At 53.9% G+C, this 25885-nt stretch overlaps 2 protein-coding genes across 7 annotated transcripts in view; both read right to left on the reverse strand.

Annotated features, from left to right (window-relative positions):
* The window catches only part of LOC127587036 (phosphofurin acidic cluster sorting protein 1-like), a 100447-nt gene extending 96251 nt beyond the window's left edge, over positions 1–4196 (reverse strand). The window contains 1 exon segment of the mRNA XM_052045180.1: positions 4109–4196. Within this exon segment, the coding sequence (XP_051901140.1) occupies positions 4109–4164 (56 nt within the window). The 5' untranslated portion in view covers positions 4165–4196.
* Positions 1–25885, reverse strand: part of sf3b2 (splicing factor 3b, subunit 2) — a 113587-nt gene that overhangs the window by 47413 nt on the left and 40289 nt on the right. For 2 of the 6 annotated variants that reach the window (XM_052045134.1, XM_052045129.1), the window contains 6 exons: positions 25659–25766; positions 24255–24400; positions 20520–20621; positions 19913–20012; positions 14671–14856; positions 12881–13042 (listed from right to left, as the gene is read on the reverse strand). In XM_052045134.1, coding sequence (XP_051901094.1) covers positions 12971–13042; positions 14671–14856; positions 19913–20012; positions 20520–20621; positions 24255–24400; positions 25659–25766 — 714 coding nt within the window. In that variant the 3' untranslated portion in view covers positions 12881–12970. Of the gene's footprint in view, positions 1–12880; positions 13043–14670; positions 14857–19912; positions 20013–20519; positions 20622–24254; positions 24401–25658; positions 25767–25885 lie in introns of those variants that run through there. The other 4 variants (XM_052045132.1, XM_052045130.1, XM_052045131.1 and 1 more) reach the window with 4 other exon arrangements.

A 25885-nucleotide genomic window follows, 5' to 3' on the forward strand; every position in this document is an offset into this window, starting at 1 on the left:
CACACAGCTCAGGCCTTCTGCACTGAAAGAACAACTGCTTGTTTACAAGCTGTTCCCCACTCCCTGCTCCACGAATTCAATCCCTCAGTCCTTTGGTGTTGCTGATGAAACGTTGCTGTTCGGACCAACTCCTCCTTCTGGAGGGACGCTCCCTGTCCGTTCCCTCTGCCTCTCCCCGATCCACTCACACACAAGCCTCAACTGGTCCCATTTTTCGGCGCCCCTGAGCCCCTCAGGGACTGGGCAGTGACTGGTAGAAGCTGCAATCAAAAGCCGTCTTGATTCCTGTACCACTGGACTGGTGGGGACAAAGGGGCTTTGCCTCAAAGTCTGAAACAATACTATCCACTGTGTGGCACACCCACCTCACCGCCCCTCCCGCAGTGAGGTGCTCCCTCCTCACCGCCCCTACCACGGCACGGCGCTCCCTCCTCGCTGCCCTTCCCACAGTGCAGGGCTCCCTCCTCACCACCCCTCCCTCCTCAATGGAATCCCATCCATGCCCCCAAGCGAAGCCATCTCTAGCGACACCCTGAAGCCTCACAGAAGTGCTGCCCGTGTTTGGTTCTGGCAGCCGCTGTGTGTTTACACGAGGACAAGCTGAGCCTGTGGGTAACGGGCTACAGGACAGTCTCGCTCCTCCGTTAATGGTTTGTTTTTCCACAACTTGTTTATCACTGGTTCTATATCTGTCACCCTCAGCGGAGGCCTGCGGCTCTCCGATCCTCGCAGGGACTGGGACCATTCGACATTATTGACAGCCTCGGGGGAACCAGACCCTGCCCGAGGTGCAAGGCTGTTGAAGGGGTTGTAGTAAGGGCGTGCCACTTACAGAGAGTCGCTCGTCCCCTCATCATCGTGCTCCCCAGTCTCAAACGGGCGGTGCTGGGGAGCACTGGAGTCACGGGGCGGCGGGGAGGGAGTACTGCGGGGGGTGTGGGGGGGTGGTCTGTGAGGGCAGTGGGGAGGGAGCGTCATGGGAGAGGCAGCGGGGAGGGAACGTCATACCGTGAGAGGGGTGGCGAGGAAGGAACGCCGCGCTGCGGGAGGGGTGGTTAGGGGGGAGCACCGCGGGAGGGGCGGTGAGGGGGGAGCACCGCGGGAGGGGCGGTGAGGGGGGAGCACCGCGGGAGGGGCGGTGAGGGGGGAGCACCGCGGGAGGGGCGGTGAGGGGGGGGCACCGCGGGAGGGGCGGTGAGGGGGGGGGCACCGCGGGAGGGGCGGTGGGGGGGGGCACCGCACCGCGGGAGGGGCAGTGAGGAGGGAGCACTGCCGGAGGGGCAACGGGGAGCACTGCGCCATGGGAGGGGCCATCTTCGGATGCCCTTGTAAACCAAGTTCCCTTCTTGTTGCACTTAAGGGACCTCACAGCCGCCTGGCTCTTCCACACCATTCGCTCCTCCCTGTGCATCACCAAAACCGCTGACCTAATCATTGCTGTTCGCAGGAGCTTTCTGAGCAGAAACCTAGTTCTACATTTCCTGAACTGTAACCATGAGAACGCACTGGATTGGGACGTGTTTGGGACGTCCTGTGGAGAAACACAGGCCACACATTTCAATGTGAGCACAAGAGCACATGCAAACAGGAGAAGGCCACTCGGCCCCTCAAACCTGCCCCGCTATTCAATGAGATCATGGCTGATCTACGTTGACCTCAACTCCTGTGCTGCTTCCCCACAAGCCTCAATTCCTCGATCTTTCAGATATTTATCCGTCTCCACCTTAAATATATCCAGTGATCCGGCCTCCACCACCCTTGGGGGCAGAGAATTCCAGAGGTTCACCCCCCTCGCTACAAGGGGCATTTCAGTTTGAAATGACTGCCCCAGAGTCCAGCAACTCTGGCCCTCTGTACATGATTCTCCCCACAGGTGGAAACAGCTCGACATCTCCCCCCACCTCACCCCCCCTCCCCCCATTCTGCATGTAGGCGTGCGTTTCAGTGTGAACGCACACACTCGCCTGCATGCTTCAATGCACACGCACGTTTCACCGTGCACACGCCCAATCCAGTGCTCATACGCCTGCCTGTTTCAGTGTGAACACACACACACGATTGTGCGCATACATGCAGTGTGCGCGCGCGCGCACACGCACACATGCAGGTTTCAGGATGCATGCACGCAGGTTTCGGCGTGCGTGCACGCAGGTACACAGATCCCATCTGCTGGCAACTGGCGCTATAAGGACTGAAGGCCAGCATCGTCCGCAGGTTCAGTTAAACCTGCCACTGCATCCCGAGAGAAGTGCAAGAGTCGCAGCTCGCTGGTGCGGCGATTGCGAGGGTTTCGAAACCCTGAAATTTCAAGGACTAGTGTTGGGGATTTGGGGAGGGGGGGTGTGGAGAGGGGGAGGTGAGCAGGAGAGGGTCAGGGACACAGAGACAGAATGAGCGTGCGAGACGGGAGAGGGAATCGGTGTGGGGCACAGCGCACCGACATGTATGGAGGGAGAGAGGGGTGGGAGGGAGGGGGGGGGCATGTAAAGAAGCTGACTAAGTCATAGAATCAGCATAGAAACAGGCCCTTCAGCCCAACCGGACCATGCTGACCAAGATGCCCACCTAAGTTAGTCCCATTTGCCTGCATTTGGCCCATATCCCTCTAAACCTTTCCTATCCATGGACCTGTCCAAGTTCCTTTGAAATGTTAATGTACCTGCCTGACCCACTCCCTCTGGCAACTCGTTCCACATACTGACCACCCTCTGGGTGAAAAAGTTGCCCCTCAGGTTCCTATTAAATCTCTCCCCTCTCACCTTAAACCTGTGCCCTCTAGTTCTTGATTCCCCAACCCTGGGGGAAAGACTGTGCACATTCACCCTATCGATACCACTCATGATTTTGTACACCTCCATAAGATCACCTCCCAGTTTCCTGTGCTCCAAGGAATAAAGTCCCAGCCTGTCCAACGTGAGTCTCTCGAGTCCCAGCAACACCCTTGTAAACCTTTTCATACTCGTTCAGTTTAATAACATCTTTCCTACCGGGATGTAAGAGGGGCAGAGAGAGACCACCGGGTAGACTGGGGGGGGGGAAACGGGAAACACAGAACAGGGGAGGAGATGGGCTGTGGGGTTGGGGGACAGGCAGGGGGAGGAGAGGCACAGGAGGGAGGGAGGGGACAGAGAGCAATGGGGGGATGGAGGGAGAGAGACGGGTAGATGGAGAGGTGGGGGGACAGAGAGTGGGGGATGGGGGGATGGAGAGAGAGGGGGAGACAGAGAGAGCGAGGGGGTAGATGGAGAGGGGGAGACGGAGAGAGGGGGGGAGACGGAGAGAGGGGGAGACGGAGAGAGGGGGGGAGACGGAGAGAGGGGGGAGACGGAGAGAGGGGGGGAGACGGGAGGGGGGGAGACGGGAGGGGGGGGAGACGGGGGGGGAGACGGGAGGGGGGGGGAGACGGGGGGGAGACGGGGGGGGAGACGGGGGGGAGACGGGGGGGGAGACGGGAGGGGGGGGAGACGGAGAGAGGGGGGAGACGGAGAGAGGGGGGGAGACGGAGGGGGGGGACGGAGGGGGGGAGACGGAGGGGGGGAAGACGGAGAGAGGGGGGAGACGGAGAGAGGGGGGGAGACGGAGAGAGGGGGGAGACGGAGAGAGGGGGGGAGACGGAGGGGGGGGGAGACGGAGAGAGGGGGGAGACGGAGAGAGGGGGGAGACGGAGGGGGGGAAGACGGAGGGGGGGGGAGACGGAGAGAGGGGGGAGACGGAGAGAGGGGGGGAGACGGAGAGAGGGGGGAGACAGGGGGGAGACGGAGAGAGAGGGGGGAGACGGAGAGAGAGGGGAGACGGAGAGAGGGGAGACGGAGAGAGAGAGAGAGATGGAGAGAGAGGGGCAGAGAGGGGGGGAGGAAGAGAGAGAGGGGAGACGGAAAGGGGGAGACGGAGAGAAAGAGGAGACAGAGAAAGGGGAGAAGGAGGGGGAGGGAGAGGGGGGGAGCGGGGGGGAGACGGACACAGAGATAGAGGGAGAGAGACGGAGGGGGGGCAGACAGACAGAGAGAGAGACGGGATAGAGTGAAGGGATGGTGGAGGGGGTGTGAGGGGCAGAGGGGGAGGGAGCGCCGGGCAGGGCAGGGCAGGGACGGGACCCCCCCCCCCCTACCTGGGCACGCAGCTGGGCGAGGAGCGGTCGATCTCCCAGGTGGCGAACAGGTTCATGTGCACGGGTCTGGCAGCGGCGCCCGGCGCCGAGCGGTTGCAGCTTGTCGGCCATGGCGGCGGCTCCAGTCCCGGGGCCAGGCGACGGGTTCCGGCTCCTCACACACAGAGGAAGCGGAAACCTGCTGGAGGAACCGTGCAAAGCCACAGAGCCGGCGTGCAAGCTCAGCCCGGCACAGGGACACGCCGAGCCGAGCCGAGCCGAGCCGTGCACTCCCTCACCCTGCGGGCCCCGCACACACACCGTGCAGACCATGCAAACTTCACACACAACTATGCACAGCACAGCACACCGATCTCACACTGGACTGAGCGTAGTGTGCAAACCAGCGCACACCCGGCGTGCAAATCTCACCCAAACGTGCCACAGCACACACCCAAACGTGCAGACCTCACGTTGTACTGTAAACAGCACAAAATTATGCACTCACACTAGATTCTGCACAACAGACCCAGCGTGCAAATCTCACACAAATGTGTATAGGCACAACATAAACATGCACAACGCACACCCAAGTGTGCAAATCTTACACAAACGTGCACGGCACACACCCAAAGGTGCAAACCTCACGTTGTACTGTAAACAGCACACATTATGCACTCACACTAGATTCTGCACAACACACCCAGCGTGCAAATCTCACACAAACGTGCACAGCACACACCCAAGTGTGCAAGTCTCACATAATGTACAGCACACATTATGCAAGTCACACCAGATTGCACAGCACACACCCACCGTGCAAATGTACACAGCACACCCCCAGGTGTGCGAAGCACACATTGCACTGTGTACAGCATGTTATGCAAAGCTTACACTTGATTGTACACAGCACCAACAGTGCGCAAACCAGGCAGTGTGTAAATCATACACAGGACTGAAAAGAACAGTGTGCAAAACACACGGTACAAAGTCCATGGAGTATTTAACTGAGATGTAATTACCGTTATCTGAAGTACAACATCTGATTTGTACACTATTAGTGATCAGAGACTTAAACACAATAAGTGCCAGAGAATCTGATCTTAGTAATGTTGTTCAGAGAGCGACCACCATGTAAAACACCCACCTTCTGCATCTGGGAGGACAGACTCCGTCTTTGTTTAATGTCTCAAGACGACATACTGAATAGATTAGTGCTCCCTCCTCACCGCCCCTCCTGCAGCGTGGCGCTCCCTCACTGCAAGAGGTGAGCTGGATCTTGGTGTGTATGGCTCAAACTCTCAAGTTTTTTACTCAGGGACAAAGAGGCAATGACAGTGGAGCCTGGGTCGGTGGGGTGACCATCCCTCCATCCCTCGGTCCTGTGCCAGTGAAGGCCGTTAACCTTCGTTGCTTCAGTTCATCAGCCAGTCACTGCGATTCACATTTTAGTTACATTAACATCCAGCACCAACTGCTCCAAGTTTGAAAGTGTTCCACCCCAGAGCTTCACACTCAAACCTGCTCCAGTACCTCAGACCCCACAAATTCTTCATGTCACATGAGGCTATTCAGGCCACCAAGCTGTGCTAGCTCCCAGCAGAATAATCCATCAGTCCCATTCCCTCTGTCCTTATATCCCAGGACCCCTTTAGTTTATTCCCTCATGCACACACACACCCCTCAACTCCCCCATCAATTGTTTACACACTGGGGGCAATTTACAGTGGCCAGTTAACCCACTGACTCTGGATGTCATTGGGACGTGGGAGGGAACTGGAGCACCCGGGGGAAACCCACGCAGTCACAGGGAGAATGTGCAAACTCCACACACACACACACACACACACACACACACACACACACACACACACAGAGCGCCGGGGGTCAGGATCGAACCCAGGTCTTCAGAGCCCTGAGGTAGTGGCTCTACCCGCTGCACCACCATGTCAGTGCTCAGTCAGTAGTAACTGAGAAGTTAACATAACCACGTTAACTAGAATCAGATCACTCAGATACATTGCTGAGAATTCACTACCTGGAAATTCTCACCTGATGAAAGCATTTTGACAGGGTATTCAACAATAGAGGCATCATCCTGCCTTCTCACCCGACATTCACTATTCCCGGATGGGAAGTGGCACTGTGTCATGTTCCCGATCCTCAGACAATGTGGCCTCTGTTGACATGGAACAAACTATGAGACTGCAGCTAAACAGGATTGAATGTGGTTGTGAAGCACACACAGTCAAATATCTGTCATCATTGTGCACAGCCTCACCTCTGGGGTCAGGTGTTGCAAGAAGCATGATATTTGTGGATAGTATCCCCCAGTGAGGGTCAGTGTGTGTGTGGGACCCATCCCCCAATGAGGGTCAGTGTGCCTTGTGTGTGTGGGACCTGCCCCCAGTGAGGGTCAGTGTGTGTGTGTGGGACCCGTCCCCCAGTGAGGGTCAGTGTCTGTGTGTGTGTGTGGGACCTGTCCCCCAGTGAGGGTCAGTGTGTGTGGGACCTGTCCCCCAGTGAGGGTCAGTGTGTGTGAGACCCGTCCCCCAGTGAGGGTCAGTGTGTGTGAGACCCATCCCCCAGTGAGGGTCAGTGTGTGTGTGGGACCTGTTCCCCCAGTGAGGGTCAGTGTGTGTGTGTGGGACCCGTCCCCCAGTGAGGGTCAGTGTGTGTGTGGGACCCATCCCCCAGTGAGGGTCAGTGTGTGTGTGGGACCTGTCCCCCAGTGAGGGTCAGTGTGTGTGTGTGGGACCTGCCCCCAGTGAGGGTCAGTGTGTGTGTGTGGGACCCATCCCCCAGTGAGGGTCAGTGTGTGTGTGAGACCCGTCCCCCAGTGAGGGTCAGTGTGTGTGAGACCCGTCCCCCAGTGAGGGTCAGTGTGTGTGTGGGACACGTCCCCCAGTGAGGGTCAGTGTGTGTGTGGGACCTGTTCCCCCAGTGAGGGTCAGTGTGTGTGTGTGGGACCCATCCCCCAGTGAGGGTCAGTGTGTGTGTGGGACCCATCCCCCAGTGAGGGTCAGTGTGTGTGTGAGACCTGTCCCCCAGTGAGGGTCAGTGTGTGTGTGTGGGACCTGCCCCCAGTGAGGGTCAGTGTGTGTGTGTGGGACCCATCCCCCAGTGAGGGTCAGTGTGTGTGTGAGACCCCGCCCCCAGTGAGGGTCAGTGTGTGTGAGACCCGTCCCCCAGTGAGGGTCAGTGTGTGTGTGGGACACGTCCCCCAGTGAGGGTCAGTGTGTGTGAGACCCGTCCCCCAGTGAGGGTCAGTGTGTGTGTGGGACCTGTTCCCCCAGTGAGGGTCAGTGTGTGTGGGACCCATCCCCCTGTGAGGGTCAATGTGTGTGTGGGACCCGTCCCCCAGTGAGGGTCAGTGTGTGTGGGACCCGTCCCCCAGTGAGGGTCAGTGTGTGTGTGGGACGTCCCCCAGTGAGGGTCAGTGTGTGTGTGTGGGACACGTCCCCCAGTCAGGGTCAGTGTGTGGGGACCGTCCCCCGGTGAGGGTCAGTGTGTGTGTGTGGGACACGTCCCCCAGTGAGGGTCAGTGTGTGTGAGACCCGTCCCCCAGTGAGGGTCAGTGTTTGTGGGACCCGTCCCCCTGTGAGGGTCAGTGTGTGTGGGACCCGTCCCCCAGTGAGGGTCAGTGTGTGTGGGACCCGTCCCCCAGTGAGGGTCAGTGTGTGTGGGACCCGTCCCCCAGTGAGGGTCAGTGTGTGTGTGGGACCTGTTCCCCCAGTGAGGGTCAGTGTGTGTGGGACCCATCCCCCTGTGAGGGTCAATGTGTGTGTGGGACCCGTCCCCCAGTGAGGGTCAGTGTGTGTGGGACCCGTCCCCCAGTGAGGGTCAGTGTGTGTGTGTGGGACACGTCCCCCAGTGAGGGTCAGTGTGTGTGTGTGGGACACGTCCCCCAGTGAGGGTTAGTGTGTGTGTGGGACCTGTCCCCCAGTGAGGGTCAGTGTGTGTGTGTGGGACACGTCCCCCAGTGAGGGTCAGTGTGTGTGTGTGGGACACGTCCCCCAGTGAGGGTCAGTGTGTGTGTGTGGGACACGTCCCCCAGTGAGGGTTAGTGTGTGTGTGGGACCTGTCCCCCAGTGAGGGTCAGTGTGTGTGTGTGGGACACGTCCCCCAGTGAGGGTTAGTGTGTGTGTGGGACCCGTCCCCCAGTGAGGGTCAGTGTGTGTGTGTGTGGGACGTCCCCCAGTGAGGGTCAGTGTGTGTGAGACCCGTCCCCCAGTGAGGGTCAGTGTGTGTGGGACCCGTCCCCCAGTGAGGGTCAGTGTGTGTGGGACCCGTCCCCAGTGAGGGTCAGTGTGTGTGGGACCCGTCCCCCTGTGAGGGTCAGTGTGTGTGGGACCCGTCCCCCAGTGAGGGTCAGTGTGTGTGGGACCCGTCCCCCTGTGAGGGTCAGTGTGTGTGGGACCCGTCCCCCAGTGAGGGTCAGTGTGTGTGGGACCCGTCCCCCAGTGAGGGTCTTTTGGGCCAAATAGAATTTCTAGAAAACCACTCTAAGTCCTGCCAATGGTTAAACTTAATTTGAATCGAGACAAAGGTGCAAATTTCTGCTGTGATACTTCACTGTACTGAAAAACATGACGCAGTTCGTACGTGGGAGAGCTGATCAAATACTTGTCAGCATCACCCCGTTCTACAGTTTGTGAATCAGTCAGCACAAAATGTCCGGCTTTGTCGGGGGAGAGTGGGGGGAGTCTGAGGGAGTTAGAGACAGAGGTGGGTGAGAGTGAGTGATGGAAGGGGGGGGGGTGGAGTGAAAGAGAGGGCAGGGAATGAGGGTAAAGAGGCAGAGGCAAACAATGAAAAGGCAGTGAAAGAAATATTAAAACACAGACAAGGGAGAGGGGGACAGAGGTGGAGACTGACAGAATGAATGGAGAGCGGGAGCAGTGGATTAACATCACTGCCCAGGGTGAACGAATGCTGTGTGGTTTGTGAAATGATCTCATGTTGCCCTGCACGCTGTCATTTCAGGGAGAATTGCCGGTTTTAGCGGTGAAACTATATTTACTGTTTGTTTCCCTGCCCTCAGCCACACCTCTCCCCAGCTCCCGCTCCCGACTGGATTTAGGATTTGGGCAGCGGAGCTTCAGGTGATGTCAGCCTCTCTGGGTTTTCTTCAGGGTAGGGATGGGACACACACACCCTGAGAGTTCGTGGATGATCCAAACTCAGCAGAAACTGTAGAATCGCCGTGGTGCAGAAGGCCATTCCGTCCATTGGGTCGACGCCAGCATCCTCTCATTCAATCCCATTTCCCATCCCTTTAGTTTCCCTCCAGTCCCAAACTGATTCCATTTTCAGGGCCCTGATTGATTCTGTTTTCACCCTCTGTACACATTATTACTTTCCTGTGTAATGAAAAAGTTTTATCTCAATTTCACCGTCAGAACCTTTTGCCACCACGTTACACCTGTGACCCCTGGCCCTTGAACCACCGGTAGACAGGAACAGGTCGACTCACGTTGCCACCCTCTGCTCCGAGGACAAAAGCCGGGCTCCAGTCTAACCACGTGGCTGAAATCCCTCTGCTCTGGAACAGTTTGCATTCCCCTCCCCTCAGTGAGGTGACTGGAACTGGTTGCAACACTCCAGTTGTGGTCTCAGTAGTTTTGGAAAGGATCGGTGTGCATGCTGAACCCCTCTCCCTGCCCCAGCAAGGACTAGAGTGCACGGGGGAGCCATCCCCTAGTGAGGGTCACAGTGTGTGTGTGTGTGTGTGTGTGTGTGTGTGTGTGTGTGTGTGTGTGTGTGTGTGTGTGTGTGTAGGAGAGAGGGGGAGGAGAGGGGGGGTGAAGGGGGAGTGTGTGTGTGTAGGAGAGGGGGAGAGGGTGAGAGAGAGAGAGAGAGGGTGTGAGAGAGAGAGAGAGGGTGTGTGAGAGAGAGAGAGAGAGGGTGTGAGAGAGAGAGAGAGAGGGTGTGAGAGAGAGAGAGAGAGGGTGTGAGAGAGAGAGAGAGGGTGTGAGAGAGAGAGAGAGAGAGGGTGTGAGAGAGAGAGAGGGTGTGAGAGAGAGAGAGAGAGGGTGTGAGAGAGAGAGAGAGAGAGAGAGGGTGAGAGAGAGAGAGAGAGAGAGAGAGAGGGGTGAGAGAGAGAGAGAGGGTGAGAGAGAGAGAGAGAGAGGGTGAGAGAGAGAGAGAGAGAGAGAGGGTGTGTGAGAGAGAGAGAGAGAGAGAGAGGGTGAGAGAGAGAGAGAGAGAGGGTGTGTGAGAGAGAGAGAGAGAGAGAGAGAGAGGGTGAGAGAGAGAGAGAGAGGGTGTGTGAGAGAGAGAGAGAGAGAGAGAGAGAGAGGGTGAGAGAGAGAGAGAGAGAGGGTGTGTGAGAGAGAGAGAGAGAGAGAGAGAGAGAGGGTGAGAGAGAGAGAGAGATCCCATCCCCCAGCAAGGGTCAGTCTATGGCTGTCTACATACAGCCCTAGGTTCTGTACACCTTATTTACCACTTTCACCAACCCCCCACAACTTCAGGGCTATTGCACACGTCCCCCAATCCCTGCACACCCTCTAGAACGGTACCAATCAGTCCAGTCTCTCCTCAATCTTCCTGCCAACATATACCACTGCACACGTGCATTAAATTCTCTCTGCCACCCCCCCCACCCCCCCCCCCCCCCCAGCCCATCGTCAGTGCCTGGGCTCCTACAGCACATAACAAACCTCACTGTTCACTGCACCTCTGAGCTTTGCATCATCTGGTGGTCAGAATGATGCAAGGGCCGCAGTAGAGAAACATTACTTCCTCTGGTGCTGGGTCAGTGAGAGGTGACGGCAGGAAGCAAAGGGCAGCGAGTCCCAAATTCTACCCACCACCATCCCCCCCAAACAAAAATCAATGGATTTCAATGGATTTGTTTTCTTGGCCAAGGGTATTCAGAGTCACCAAAACAAGATGGGTAGGTAACATGTCAAGGGGCAGACCTGCTTCCTGTTGTAATTTTCCGGGGGAGAGACAAGCTGACAGACTGAATGTGTGGTTCACAAGTACAAACTCAGAGCTGATGAAGTGTTTGCTGGCAGTTAATCAGTATTGGCTTCCGAAAGCACTTTGCAGCCAATTAGTTTTTTTCTTTAAGATAAGTCAGCGTTGTCATTGTGAGAAACCCAGGAACCAATTTGCCCGAGGAATCTCGCACTAGATAAATGTAGTAATAAACACTCAGCAGTTCAGGCAGCATCCGTGGAGAGAGAAACAGTTGAGGTTTTGTGTCCGAGATCTTTCATCAGAACAGTTCTCAGACCTGAAACGTTAACCGTTTAGAACATAAAACAGTATAGCACAGGCCTACCATGTCTGTGCTGAACATGATGTCAAATTAAACTAATTTTCTGCCTGCACGTGATCTGTATCCCACCCCACCCCCGCCTAACAGCCTCTTAAATATCGTATCTGCCTCCACCACCACCCCTGGCAGCCCGTTCCAAGCACCCACCGCTGTGTTAAAAAAATCTTTCCCCCTCTCACCTTAAATACATGTCCTCTAGTATTTGGCATTTCTATCCTGAGAAAAAGACTATCTAGTCCTCTCAATTTTATAAACTTCTATCAGGTCTCCCCTCTGCCTCCACCACTCGAGAGAAAACAACCCAAGTTTGTCCAACCTCTCCTTATAGCTCATGCCCTCTAATCCAGGCAGCATCCTGGTGAATCTCTTCTGCACCTTCTGCACAGTCTTCCTGTAACGGGGTGACCAGAACTGCACACAATACTCCAAATGTGGCCTGACCAGAGTTTTATACGGCGGCAACATGACTTCCTGACTTTTATACTCACCACCCCGACCGATGAAGGCAAGCACACCGTACGCCCTCTTTACCACCCTATCTACTTGCGTGGCCACTGTCAGTGAGCTATGGACTTGGACCCCAAGATCCCTCTGTCGATCAATGCTGTTATCATTAACTTTTACATTTGACCTCCCAAAGTGCAAGACCTCACACTTGCTCAAATTAAACTCCATCTGCCATTTCTCTGCCCATATCTGCAACTGATCTACATTCTGCCGCATCCTTTGACAGCCCTCCAGTGTCTACGACTCTACCAATCTCTGCGCAGTCTGCCAACTTACTAACCCACCCATCTATATTTTCAATGTCATTTATATTTTTCTCCACAGATGCTGCCTGACCTGCTGAGTGTCTCCAGCATTTTCTGTTTTTATTTCGGATTTCCAGCATCTGCAGTTTTTTGATTTTCATTTCTTGATCAGAACACATTTGTGATTTTATCCCCTCAAACAGCGTCACTACATGTTGGGTCCCGGTGTTGGAGGAACTCACCTGCTCCAGTAGTGACTGTGGGAGCTTTGCCACCTCAGGCATCGTCTACCTGCACTGCACTCTCTCTGTAACTGCAACACATCGTTTTCCCTTTTGCGCTACCTCAATGTACGCGCACAGAATGATGTCTGGATGGCAAGCAAACCAAAGATTTTCACCGTATCTCAGTACGTGCGGCAATAATCGACCAGTTACCAATTCCTGGTTAATGTTCAATCTAAAAGATGGCCCTCCCTCGCCACCCCTCCCGCAGTGCGCCCCCCTCCCTCACCCACATCGTTTCTCTCCCTCACCTACACCACCCCTCCCACAGCGCGCCCCTCCCTCGCCCACACCACCCCTCCCTCGCTCACACCGCGTCCCTCCCTTGGCACAAGGACAGGACGAGACTATCACTCAGCAACTGGAGCAGCTCCAGAGGACAATGGCTGGCTCCAGGAGCAGAGACAAAACCCGTGCCCGGTCTCCTGGGGCTCGAGGACAGAAGACGGCAAACACAACAGTTGTTAAAAAACGTCACAACTTTAATACAATGAGAAACAGCGATCAGTGGAAAGGAACGGCAGAGGGGTGAGTGAATTTGGCAGCTTGGCCCCGACTAGAACTTAAACTCCTTGTACTTCTTCGTCCCACGACTGCTGTCGGCTGGCTGTGCCTTCCTCTTCTTTTGCTGCCAATCAGACAAGCACAGGTTACAGCAACACTGCCTTAGCTGCGGAAATGCGCCCCGGAGGGCACCACAGAAGCACTGTATGTCAGCGTTTAACAACGAGCCACATTGGGAGGTGTTGGAAGCAGAAACCTGGGGTGGAGTTTGGGGCCCCAGGCAGCTGAAGACAGCAATGGGAGTCGGTGAAGGGGGAGCTAGCTTTTGGCCACAGGTCCCTGTACACACAGGCACGAGGACGGCCAACACTGCTACAGAGTTGGTGGTTGTAGTGGCAGAGGGAGGGTTAATCCCAGTTGAAGGAGCCACACCTCTCAGGAGGGGGGAGTCACTCTGGGCTGGAGCCCTGAATTCCACAGGCCATGCCAATCTGTCCCGAGTCAACCCCCCACCACCGACATTAGCAAGGCAACAGGTCTCTCACCGAGCAGGGGAGAGATTCCTTGGTGATATACTGCTGGTACAAATAAAGGGGCTGCTGACGACTCCCACTTTACAGGGGGTTGGGTTGCATTCCAAGGAAACAGCTCATATCCTGATTTTCCGTAACGTGAATCCATCAAGAAATGCGAGTTGGGGAAAAAAAAACTTATTTCCACAAATTCCTTTACAGAAAATTATATTCTGCAGGTCAAATTTCTTCATAGTGATTTGTGAATTCTATAAGGGTGAATTTCTGTTACCTGAGCAGCAGGAATGTGGGGGCCACCTGTAATCAACCCTGCCTGTAATACACGAACAGGTCAAGGCCATTCAGCCCATCAAGCTTGTTGCCGCCGGATCAGCCATGACTGACTGGTTGCATCACGGTCTGGTACAGCAATTTGAATGAGCAGGAACGCAAGAAGCTGCTGAGGGCGGTGGACTCAGCCCAATACATCACGGGCACATCCCTCCCCACCATCGGGAGTATCTACAGGAGGCGCTGCCTCAAGAAGGCAACATTCGTCATCAAAGATCCCCACCATCCAGGCCGTGCCATCTTCTCACAGCTCCCATCGGGCAGGAGGTACAGAAGCCTGAAGTCCCCACACCACCAGGTTCAGGAACAGCGACTTCCCTTCAACCGGCACAACCCTAATCACTACAGTTCAGCAACATGGCAGGCATGGTAGTGTAGCAGTCAGCATAACGCTTTACAGCGCCAGTGACCCGGGTTCGATTCTGGCCGCTGGAAGGAGCTTGTACGTTCTCTCCCAGTGTCCGTGTGGGTTTCCTCCGGGTGCTCCAGTTTCCGCCCACATTCCAAAGACGTACGGGTTAGGAAGTTGTGGGCATGCTACATTGGCGCCGGAAGCGTGGCGACACTTGTGGGCTGCCCCCAGAACACACTACACAAAAGATGCATTTCACTGTGTGTTTCGATGTACACGTGACTAATAAAGAAATCTGATCTTACATTGTGACCACTTTGCACTAAAATGGACTGTTTTCGTTCCATTTGTGTTCTCTCTTGTAAAAAAAAGTGGATAATTTATATTTAATTTGTTTTTCTTGTGAATGCTGCTTATCTGATGCTCTGTGCCTGTGATGCTGCTGCAAACATGGACGTGCACTTGACAGTAAACTCCTTGTTTACTTGCACAGGGAGGGACTGCCGAAAGACTGCGGGAGGAGGGTGACGTCCTTACCTTCTGCTTGGCCGCGTGCTCCGCCACCATGTCGCTGAAGTCCTCCTTCTCCACCTGTGCCTGCTGTTCCCGAACCCGCTCCTCGTACTTCTGGGTCATGGCCATGGGGTCGAGCTCCAGCTCCTCAGGGGCCAGGGCCACCTCGATGCCCTGGGTCTCTGGGGCAGGACCTTTCCGACTCATCACCTGTGGTTGGGGGGGGGGAGAGGGACACACACAGTGAGTGGCACAGTGAGGCGCTGTGTATTGTGGAGGGCCGGGGGTGTCACGTGACAGCACTGCCTACTACCTGGTCGAAAGACACACCACTGCCAATCGAGGTTTGGCCCCGCCCCACCCATCGGCACACACCTGACTACTGGCCCCTTTAGTACCTTTGTACTTGGCCTTGGGCCATTGGCCTTTGTAATCGATTAGTCCTTGCTGGCACTGAGCCATTGGCCCCCTGTAAATTAACTGGGCTGGACCCTCCAGCACTATAAAGGGCGCCACACGTGCTCAGCTCCCTCTCTTTGCCATCTTCGAGGGACCACCCTGCTTCACTCCAGGCCAAGTACCGTGGAACGGCACTGGAGAGATCGTTGGTGAGGTGTGCGCTGTTAAAGGGTTGCGAGTGTTTTAGTTAGTGTCCCTAGTAGTATAGAGCTGTGCCTTGACTCAAAGGGGTGGCAGGTATCGTATTGTTTTTCCTTGATTGTATGTACCTAGTTCGTGGTGTGTGTGTGTGTGTGTGTGTGTGTGTGTGTGTGTGTGTGTGTGTGTGTGTGTGTGTGTGTGTTTTATCCCAGGTGCGATTTCCCCACACTCGCTATAAACTGTGCCGCGTTATCCTCATTACCATTTCCCCACGCTTGTCTTTTGTAAATAAAATCATTTACTGCCAGACTGTGTTCAGAGCTTTTTGAGACCCATCGAGTTGGTTTTCTCACCACTCACAACGCGCTGGCTGGTGCAGGGCAGAGGGGAGAAGGTAGGGTATTTCCCCCCACAGGGATAAAATCCGGGAACATTCACCAGGTTGGACAGCATCCGTACATCCGAGATTTATTTCGGGTTTTCCAGCCTCTGCGGCATTTTGGCTTTTCAGACACCCCACTGTGCCCTGGGGGCGGGGTGCAGGGGATTGTGGGCCAAATGGTCCGTTTCTCCTCGGACCTCAGCCGGTTACAACTCTGGGATCTCAGTGGGAATATTTCGGGATCTGCATGCATTCTCCCTTCCCACGCCGGCTGAGATGGGAGCAACGTGGCTCTGTCCCACTCTATTCCCACTAACCCAGCCTGCGCTCCCAACAGCCACACCCCATTAAGGGACCACTAATCCACCAGAATTGGGAGAGGGAAAGGAAAGGACGATGCTCTCCAGAAACATCACCACACACGGTGCCTCAAAGGACACGGGTGAAGCTTGCCCTATCCATGACCTACAAAAAGAAACAAAAATAGCACACAGCCAAGTCAGAACAAAAGGCACAGTGAATGCATGCTGACCTCAAATAAACAAAACACAAACACATAGCAAGTTAAGAAAGCTTGGAAGGCGAGATCAGAGAAGTTTGAAAGGCATAAGTTATCAAAGGTTTGATCAGGGAACCAAAAAAAAGCATACAACAGGTATAAGGCAGAGCCAGTCACTCGAGGAATATCAAGGGTATAGGAGAGTGTTTAAGAAAAGGGTTAAAAGTGGCCATAAAATATCCTTGGCAGGTAAGATTGAGAATTCCAAATCATTCTACAAGTATATTAGGAGCAAGAGGGGAGACAGGGAAAGAGTACTTGAAGTATTGTGTGCATTTCTGGTCACCCCGTTACAGGAAGGGTGTGGGGGCTTTGGTGAGGGTGCAGAAGAGGTTCATCAGGATGCTGCCTGGATTAGAGAGTATTATCTATGAGAAGAGGTTGGACAAACTTGGGTTGTTTTCTCGGGAGCGGCAGAGGCTGAGGGGAGACCTGATCGAGGTTTATAAAATTATAAGAGTCATACAGCATGGAAACTCGTCCATGCCGACTGTGTTGCCCAGCGAGTCGGTCCCATCTGCCCACATTTGGTCCATAGCCCAAAACCTCTCCTATCCCTGGACTTATCTAGACGGCTTTTAAATGTTGCTGATGTGCCCGCCTCAACCACTGTTTCTGGCAGCTCATTCCAAATACGCCCCACCCTTTGCGTGAAGCTGCCCTGATGTCCCTTTTAAATCTCTTGCCGCTGATCTTAAACCTCTGCCCTCTTGTTTTTAGCACCCCCTCCCTGGGGAAAAGACTGTGCTTTCACCCTGTCTACGCCCCTCGTGATCTTATATCTTGGATAGGGTAGTCAGTCAGAATCTTTTCCCAGGGTAGAAATGTCAAGTACCAGAGGACATGCATTTAAAATGAGAGGAAAATTTAAAAGGTGATGTGTGTGCCAAGTTTTGTTTTAAATCTATACACAGAGAGCGGTGGGTGCCTGGAACGGGCTGCCAGGGTCAGTGGTGGAAGCAGATACGATAGAGGGGTTTAAAAGGCCGTTAGATAGACACATGAATATGCAGGGAATGGAAAGATACGGACCAATGTGCAGGCAGAAGAGATTTAGTTGAATTTGGCATCAGGTTTGGCACAGACATTGTGGGCTGAAGGGCCTGTTCCTGTGCTGGACTGTTCTGTGTTCTAAGAGTGAACTGCCTTTGGGACCAAAGTGGTAGGTAATTTGGGAGCCAGGGGACACAGGCAAGGTCCTAAATGAATACTCCTCAACTGTGTTCACTGAGGAGAAGGACATGGAGGAGAGCGAGTTCAGGGAGAGATACATTGATAGCCTGGAGCAGGCCAGTATAAAGGTGGTGGAGGTGTTATACACCTTGGGATGCATTAGGGTGAATAAATCCTCAGGGCCAGATGAGATCTATCCCAGAATGGAACGGGAAACAAGGGAGATGGGTGGGGGGGGGGGGGGGGGGGTGCGTGGACAGAGATTTTTATATCTTCATTAGCCACAGGTATCAGAAGGCTGAAGGAAAGCTAATGTTGTTGCTTTAAGAAAGGTAGCAGGAATAAGCCAGGTAACTACAGGCCAGTGAGCCTCATGTCTGCGGTAGGGAAATATAGGGAGAAAATTCCAAGGGACGGCATTTATCGTACGTTTTGAAAGGCAGGGAATGATCAGGGATAGTCTGCATGGCTTTGTGTAGGGAAAATCCCTTCTCACTAATTTGACTGAGATAACAAAGAACACTGGTGAAGGTCGTACTGTAGTTGTGACAAGGTTCTGAATGGTCGACTGGTCCTCAAGGTTAAGGCACATGGGATCCTGGCTAATTGGATCCAAAACCGGCTTGGAGATGGGAGGCAGAGGGGTAGTGGTGGAAGAATGTTTTTCTGTTTGGAAGCCCCACGGGAATCGGTGCTGGGACCTTTGCTGCTTGTGATGCACATTAATGACTTGGATGTGAACATAGGCGGTACGATTCGTAAGCTTGCGGATGACAGGAAAATTGGCGGTGTTATGGATAGTGAGGAATGTTATCTAAGGCTACAGCAGGATACAGAGCAGACAGAAAGTTGGGCAGAGTGTTGGCAGACAGAAGTTAATCTCCACAAGGGCAAGGTGATGCATTTTAGAAAGTCATATAGGGGTAAGGAGTAGATGGTAGGAATGTTGATGAACAGAGGGACCTTGGGGTCCAAGTCCACAGGTTCCCCGGAAGTGGCCACACAGGTGGATAGGGTGATGAAGTGGTATATGGGATGTTTGCCTTCACAGGTCAGGGAATAGAATATAAAAGTTAGGACGGGATGTTGCAACTTTACAAGATACTGGTGAGACCACACCTGGTGTACTGAATGCAGTTCTGGCCAACACACTACACGAAGGGTGCGATTGCGCTGGAGAGGGCGCAGAGGAGATTCCACCAGGACGTTGCCTGGATTGGAGGACCTTAATTACAGGGAGAGATCGGACAGGTTGGGCTTGCTTTCCCTGGAGCGAAGGAGGCTGAGGGGTGAGCTGATAAAAAGAGGCACAGATAGGGTAGGTGGTCAGAATCCTTCTCCTCACGGCAAGGGTATGAAAAGCAAGGCGGCACAGGTTTAAGGTGAAAGGAAGGAGGTCTAAAGAGAGGATCTGAGGCTGGCCTGCTGGTTGTGTCGGCAGGGAACATTTTGGGAAAAGTGAGCTTGATTTTGTAAGTTTCGAGGTCCTTACGGAAAGGGATAAAGTTGGTCCTCAGTTTAAAATCTTGAAATGGTGAAAAGCTGATTTCAATAGTGCACGAGAGGACCTGGTGAAAGTAGATTGGGAGTGGATACTTAAGGGTGAAACAGCAGTGGACAAGTGGGATTTTTTTTTTTTGGAAGAGAGGCAGTAAGACTCCGGTGCACGTTCTGGTAAGGGTGAAAGGCAGAGAAGGAAAAATTAGGGAACCTTGGTTGACAAAGAATTTTTAAAAGTTTGATTTGGAAAAAATGGAAACATATGTCGGCACAACATTGTGGACCGGAGGGCCTGTAGTTCGCCGTAGTGTTGTGTGTAAGTTTTTTTTTAAATACACAGAGAGTGGGTGATATCTGGAACGTGCTGCCAGAGGACGAGGTGGAATCAGATACAATCGCCGTGTCTACGAGGCATTTAGCCAGGCACTTAAATAGGCGAGGTGTAGAGGGTTAATGCAGGCAAATGGGATTAGTATAGATGGACAAAAAGGTCAGCATGGACGTGTTGGGCCGAAGGGCCTGTTTCTGTGCGGTCTGACCCTACGACATCCGGGGATTGTGCCTGTCATGCCCTAGGAAGTTGAACAACTCTTGAAACAGCAATAAAGCCTTCCCTGGGGAGCTGTGTTTCATCACATCAGGATTCTGCAGGTCTCTCCGCTGTGGGAATGCAGGAACCCCGCCAGTCATGTGTGCACAGGAAGCTCCCACAGACAGCAATGAGAGGGCGACACAGTGGGTCTGTGTCGGGGAAGCTGGCCGAGGGATAAAGAGTGGCTCCAGGGGAAATCCCAACTCTCCCAATCAGGGGTGTGGGACGTGTCCGTGTGGGTTTCCCCCGGGTGCTCCAGTTTCCTCCCAAGTCCCAACGACGTGCAGGTCGGTGGGTTAATTGGCCGCTGTAAATAGTGTGTGGGAGAGGGGCAGAATCTGGGGGGAGTTGGCGGGGATTTGGGGAGACTGGAATGGGATCAGGGCAAGCGTGTAGACGGGTGGGGATGGTCGGCGCACACAGTGGGTCGAGGTGTCTGCACCACGTCCCTGTCACTCACCGCCGACATGTCGTAGATATGCGTGGACCCCATCATCGCGCCGCCGATCGTTGCTGCCCTCTTCTCCGGCACTGGAATGTACAGCTGGGGCGTCTCTCCACTGTGGGGGAGGAACGGGCACCCGGTCAAACCGGTGGCTGGTCCGCGGGGAAGGCGGTCTCCCTGCTGGGGTCACCTCCCCTCACTCCCCGGGGCCGCGCGAGACCGGCCCCCTGTCCCGTCCTCCTCCTGACCCCACCTCTCTCCCAAGTCACCTCCTCATGTCCCCTGACACCAGTGCTTCTGACCCAGAGTCACCAACCCACCTCTCCCCTCACCCATCTTTCACAACCCCCCAATCTTGACCCACCAACTACTGCCCTAAACCATATCCACTGCTGGGCCATCCCATGCTCTGTAACTCAGCATCTTCCACCCAAGGCCCACACACAGCCCCCTCCCTCCCCACAGTCACACAGCCACCCCACCCCCCAAAGCTCCTCCGATAAACCAACACCTTGCTGCTTGCCAGCCCTCACAGAGCAAGCGCAGGATGAAGGTACGTCTCCCGGTACTGAGCAAGTCCGCCAATCGCAGCGCAGGGACCCAGACACTGCCGCCCCCTTACCCATCCATGGCTTCCTCAATCTTCTTCTTTCTCAGCTCAATGAGCTCTGGGGTTTCCATTCCTGCTGGGACAGAGGAGAAGCCTCCCGGTGTGATCAGGCCACTGCCAAAACAAAGAGGGAGAGACCACGATCAGTCACACTTGTACCAGGGGGGCGGTGGCTCCCCGGTCGGCCCTCTCCCACAGCCGAGTCGGGTCTTCTGTTGGAGCTCCCAGTACGGGCACTTGAAACGCGATCCTGGCCAACTCTCCCTGTGGCGCAGCGGGTACAGCCACTGCCTCACAGCACCAGAGACCCGGGTTCGATACCAACCTCTGTCCCTGTGTGGAGTTTGTGTGGGTTTCCCCCCACCCCTGGGTGCTCCGGTTTCCTCCCACGTACCTACATGCGGGGTCTGAGAGGGAACTGCTCTCACTCACAAGGCACCTCTTAGATGAGACACTAGATCAACGTCAGACCCCGCAGGAGACCAGCAACAACTTGCATCTGTGGGGAACCTTTCGCAAACAACATCAGACACCTACACACGTTAGGTCAGGTCACTTAGCTTAGTGGTAACAACTTGCACAAGGTGGAGGTGTTTGGGGTGGAAGTGGGGCAGAAAATTCCAGAGTTTAGTCCACCGAGCTGCTGAAGGCATGGCTGCTAGTGGTAAAGTAAAAAGCAGAGGAACAAAGGACTGCAGATGCTGGAATCTAGATGAAAAACACGATGATGCTGGAGGAACTCAGCAGGCCAGGCAGCATCCGTGGAGAAAAGCAGGCGGTCAACGTTTCGGGTCAGGACCCTTCTTCAGGACTGAAGATAGGATAAGGGGAAGCCCAATATACAGGAGGGAAAAGCAGAGCAGTGACGGGTGGACAAAAGAGGGGAGACGGGGTGAGCACGAGATGGTGATGGGTAGATGAAGGTAAGAGATAGTGATAGGCAGTACAGGGGAGGAGGGGAGAGCAGATCCACCAGGGTATGGGTCAAAAAAACGACAGACTATGAAAGGGAAGAAAAGAGGCATGGATGGGTGTGGAGGGGCAGGTGGTGGTGTGGGGGTTACTTAAAGTGGAAGAATTCAATACTCATGTCACTAGGCTGCAAGGTTCCAAGACAGAAAATGAGGTGCTGTTCCTCCAGTTTGCATTTGGACTTCTCCCGGCAGTGGAGGAGGCCGAGGACTGAGATATCAGTGATAGTGTGGGAGGGGGAGTTGAAGTGACTGGCAACGGGGAGATGCAGATCGCGGTTACGGACGGAGCGCAGGTGTTCTGTGAAACGGTCACCTAGTCTGCATTTGGTCTCACCAATGTAGAGGAGGCCACACTTGGAGCACTGAATGCAGTAGATGATACTAGGGGAGGTGCAGGTAAATCTCAGTCTCACGTGAAAGGACTGTTTGGGTTCCTGGATGGAGGTGGTGTAGGGGCAGGTGTTACACTTATGGCGAGGGCAGTGGCAAGTTCCCAGGGTGGGAGTGGGATGGGTGGGGGAGAGGAGTGAACGAGGGAGTAGTGGAGAGAGTGGTCCCTGCAAAAGGGCAGGGGCGGGGGAAGATATGCTCGGTGGTGGGGTCCCGTTTGGAGATGGCAGAAGTGGCGGAGAATGATGTGTTAGAGCAAAAGGAATTCAGGGGATGAATAGAGATCTTGCGCTGACAGAGGAGAGGCAAGGCAAGACCTGTGGAAGTCAAAGAGTTAAAGTAAAACCATCCAGAGCAGCAGGATGGACTGTTTTCACTTGGACGTTGCCACACACAAGGAAGGTTAATGTTCCATGAGGTTGTCCGAGGATGCCAAGGAAATACAGGGAAATTGATTACACTTAATTGAAAGAGCAAATCTCTAGGTATCGATTGATCACAGAATCATGAATTGTTTTGAGAGGCCAGTGGCCATTAAACTGAAATACTCATAAATAGACCTCGTTGAGATAAGAAGCACTTTGCTGTCAAGTAACATTCTCATTGGGGAGCTGCCTGGCTTGGCAGGGATTCAAGGTCTCGAGGAGGTCCAAATCATGAAGTGCAAGACAGCAGTCATCAGGTTATAGAGAGATAAGACAGAATGGGTTCGCTCTGAAACATCTCCCGTGGCATATCAGGCCCCAAGAGCAGACAGAAGAACTAGCTGTTGCTCTGCCAATAAAGGGATAACTAGAGGCTTGGGTTAAAGCAGTGAAATACCACTGTGGTGAGAGTTGATCGGGAAACCCCACAGGGAATAAGTGACAGGAGCAAGCAACTTTTCGCTCCTCTGTATCCAACTGGCTCAGTCCCGATACTGTAACAACCAGTAGTCCAGCGGCAGTGGGATAAAGTTGGTCAAAGTGGATTGGTCCTGCATGGAATATCCATGATATACCATTTCACTGGAGGAGGACAGAGGGAATGGAAGGGACAGGAGTCTTGGGAAAACAGGGTTGAACTCTTTGCTGGACCCTGGAACAACACCAGAACCCGAGACCGATCACCTTGATGGACATTATCTGATCAAACTGTGAATACCTGTACGTAGCTTTATTGAAACTCTTAATTGCAAAGCTTACCTTTCAACGGTTGGCAGAGGGGTGTCTCTAACACTCATGCAAGTTCTGCGCAACACTGGAAGGGTTTGATTACTAATAGAGAAGTTACAGATTGCCAGAATGGGAATCAATGGGCCAGATGGGATGGTGCGGGGTAGGACACTGGGCAGCAGAGAGAGTGGGGCTGGGCTTAAGGTTATTAGAGGATGACGGGCAGGTGTCAGAATGGAGACAATAAAGGAAGGGACGAGGGGAGCAGATGATCCAAGGCAGGTCGAGTGACGTTACAGAGGCAGTCTTTGTGGAGCTGCAATCACATAACTAGCAGGTCAACAGTGAACAGCTCAGCAGTAGGGAGAAGAAGAATTGGTGGGTAAAGAATAGAATTTGTTACAAGGACCACCATTGGTCCTTCCAATATTTAATATTCAACATCGGTAAATTGGTTTACTATTGTCATGTGTACCCAGGTACAGTGAAAATCTGTTTTGCGTGCCATCCATACAGATCATTTCATTACAACAGTGCATTGAGGTAGTACAAGGGAAAACAATAACAGAATGCAGAATAAAGTGTTGCAGTTAAAGAGAAAGTGCAGTGCAGGCAGACAATAAGGTGCAAGGGCCACAGCGAGGTAGATTGTGAGGTCAAGAGCCCATCTTATCGTACTCGGGGACTGTTCAATAGTCTTATAACAGTGGGGTAGAAGCTGTCCTTGAGCCTGGTGGTACGTGCTTTCAGGCTTTTGTATCTTCTACCCGATGGAAGGGGTGAGAAGGGAGAATGTCCAGGGTGGGTGGGGTCTTTGATTATATTGGCTGCTTTACCGAGGCAGCGGGAAGTGTAGACGGAGCTACACTTGCTGGTTTCTGTGACAGACTGAGATGTGTCCACAACTCAACATGTAGGCAAGCGGCAGATGGTGGCAGAAGATCTCTTTCCCCGTTCTGATGAGGGTTATTGATGAGTTTGCCTCTCCACATATCCTGCCTGAGCTGCCGGGAGTTTTTCATTTCCGCAAGAGTAACATCGTGGCCGTGAGGAGAGAGGTTAAGCGCTCTCTGGCTGGTACCAGACAGGGATGGAAGTAAATGGAGGTCCCAGCCAGCGGGAGAAACGTGTGGTCCACAAGGGCAAGGTGAAGAGACAGCCACAGTCACAAGGCAAAACCTGCTCGCTATTTAAACAAGGCCACCCCTCCCTGCTCCCCAGCTGGTTACCTGTCGGCCGGTGTGATGAACCCGGTGTCATCTGGCTTATCTTCGTCGCTCTCGTCCTCTTCCTCCTCTTCTTCAGAGGATTCCTCATCGGAAGGCTCCAGCTCCCCCCAAGGTGTCCGATCCAGCTCCTCCTCCTCAGTCTTTGCCTGGAGGAGAGAAAGAGTGGAACCCTCTCAACCTGTGGTCATCACACACCGAGGGGAAGAGGCTGCTCAGACCCTCCAACTTATTCTGCCAATCAACTAGATCGTCTGTCAGATGGAGACACAGGAACCGCAGATGCTGGAATCTGGAGCAACACACAATCTGCTGGAGGGAATGGACAGGTGCTGGGTCAGCCAGCATCTGTGGAGGGAAGTGGACAGTCGACGTTTCGGGTCGAGACACTTCATATGGACTGAGGAACGAGAAGATCGGCCGTCCAGATGAAAACGGCTCAACCCAAAGCGTCCTCTGTCCGTTTCCCTCCACAGATGCTGCTCGACCTGCAAGTTCCTCCAGCAGATTGTGCGTTGCTCCAGGTTCCAGCATCGGTTGTCTCCTGGGTCTCCCCTGTATTACTCCACTGCTGTCTCTTCACGGTGTGCCCACTTTGAAGTAGTTTTCCTGGTCTCTTTCAAAGGAGTTCTGTGAGACCCTGTCTCACTGCTCCCACCACATTCCCACCTGGACTCGCTCCCAAAGCCACTTGTCTTCTCCACCATCTTGGCTTCCAGCTCTATTTCCAGCCCTCCCAGTTCAGCCCCAGCCAGGATCCCAGGTATTTACACCTTCCAACACTGGTCCCACCGTGTCCGAAGGTCCACCCTCTCTGCCACACTTCGGTACCTTCTGGTCCTCTTCCCCCCTCGCTTTCCTGGATCATGGTCAGCGTGGATCTCAATTCCAATGACTTGATTCAACTCCCCTGATATCCTGAAACCCAGCCTCCTGCATGTGTCTATTTGAAAATTTTCAGTCAACCTTGGCAGCTTTTTACAGGGGACAGGGTTCCAGATTTCCCCTCTTCAGTGCGGAGACTTCCCGAGGTTACCCCCGAGCAGCCTGGTTTCAGTTCGACTCCCTTGCTGTAACCTCTCCTGCAATCACCCCCCACCCAATAGCAGAAAAAATTATTTTTTTTGATCCACTGTGAACCCTCTTCAAACCCTGGAGCAGCTGAACCCTTGAACTCAAGGGAAGGGACGGAATTTGACCCCTGCAGCCCCACCAAGCGGAAAGCCAGTTTGCCTTGAAGTTGGGAGCCCGTGAAGCAGGATATCAATTACAATTTCCCTGCTCTCATCAAAATAATCGTTGCAGCTCTGGTCAGGCTGTGTGGCTGTCATTTACACTGACATCCTGGCTGGCTCTGCAGTCTGGCCTGGGGAGCGATTAAAGAAGCAGGAAGGCGGATTCACTTGCCTGAAATTCCAGGGAATTTGTTCCAAACACATCGCCGTACAACGGTTTTCCAGTCTCATCAACCGGTGGCTTCCCCCAGCCTCCAGCGTGGTACCCGAAGGAGCAGCTCTGCCAAGGGACAACACGCGTTGTTGGACAAAAGCAGCATTGGGTTAACAAACACAAGCCACCATTCACACCAACGCAAGCTCGCACTCACCCAACACAGGGCAAAGATCCACGCCCTG

The sequence above is a fragment of the Pristis pectinata genome, chromosome 38 (assembly GCF_009764475.1).
Source record: "Pristis pectinata isolate sPriPec2 chromosome 38, sPriPec2.1.pri, whole genome shotgun sequence".
In the NCBI taxonomy this organism is placed as follows: Eukaryota; Metazoa; Chordata; class Chondrichthyes; order Rhinopristiformes; family Pristidae; genus Pristis; species Pristis pectinata.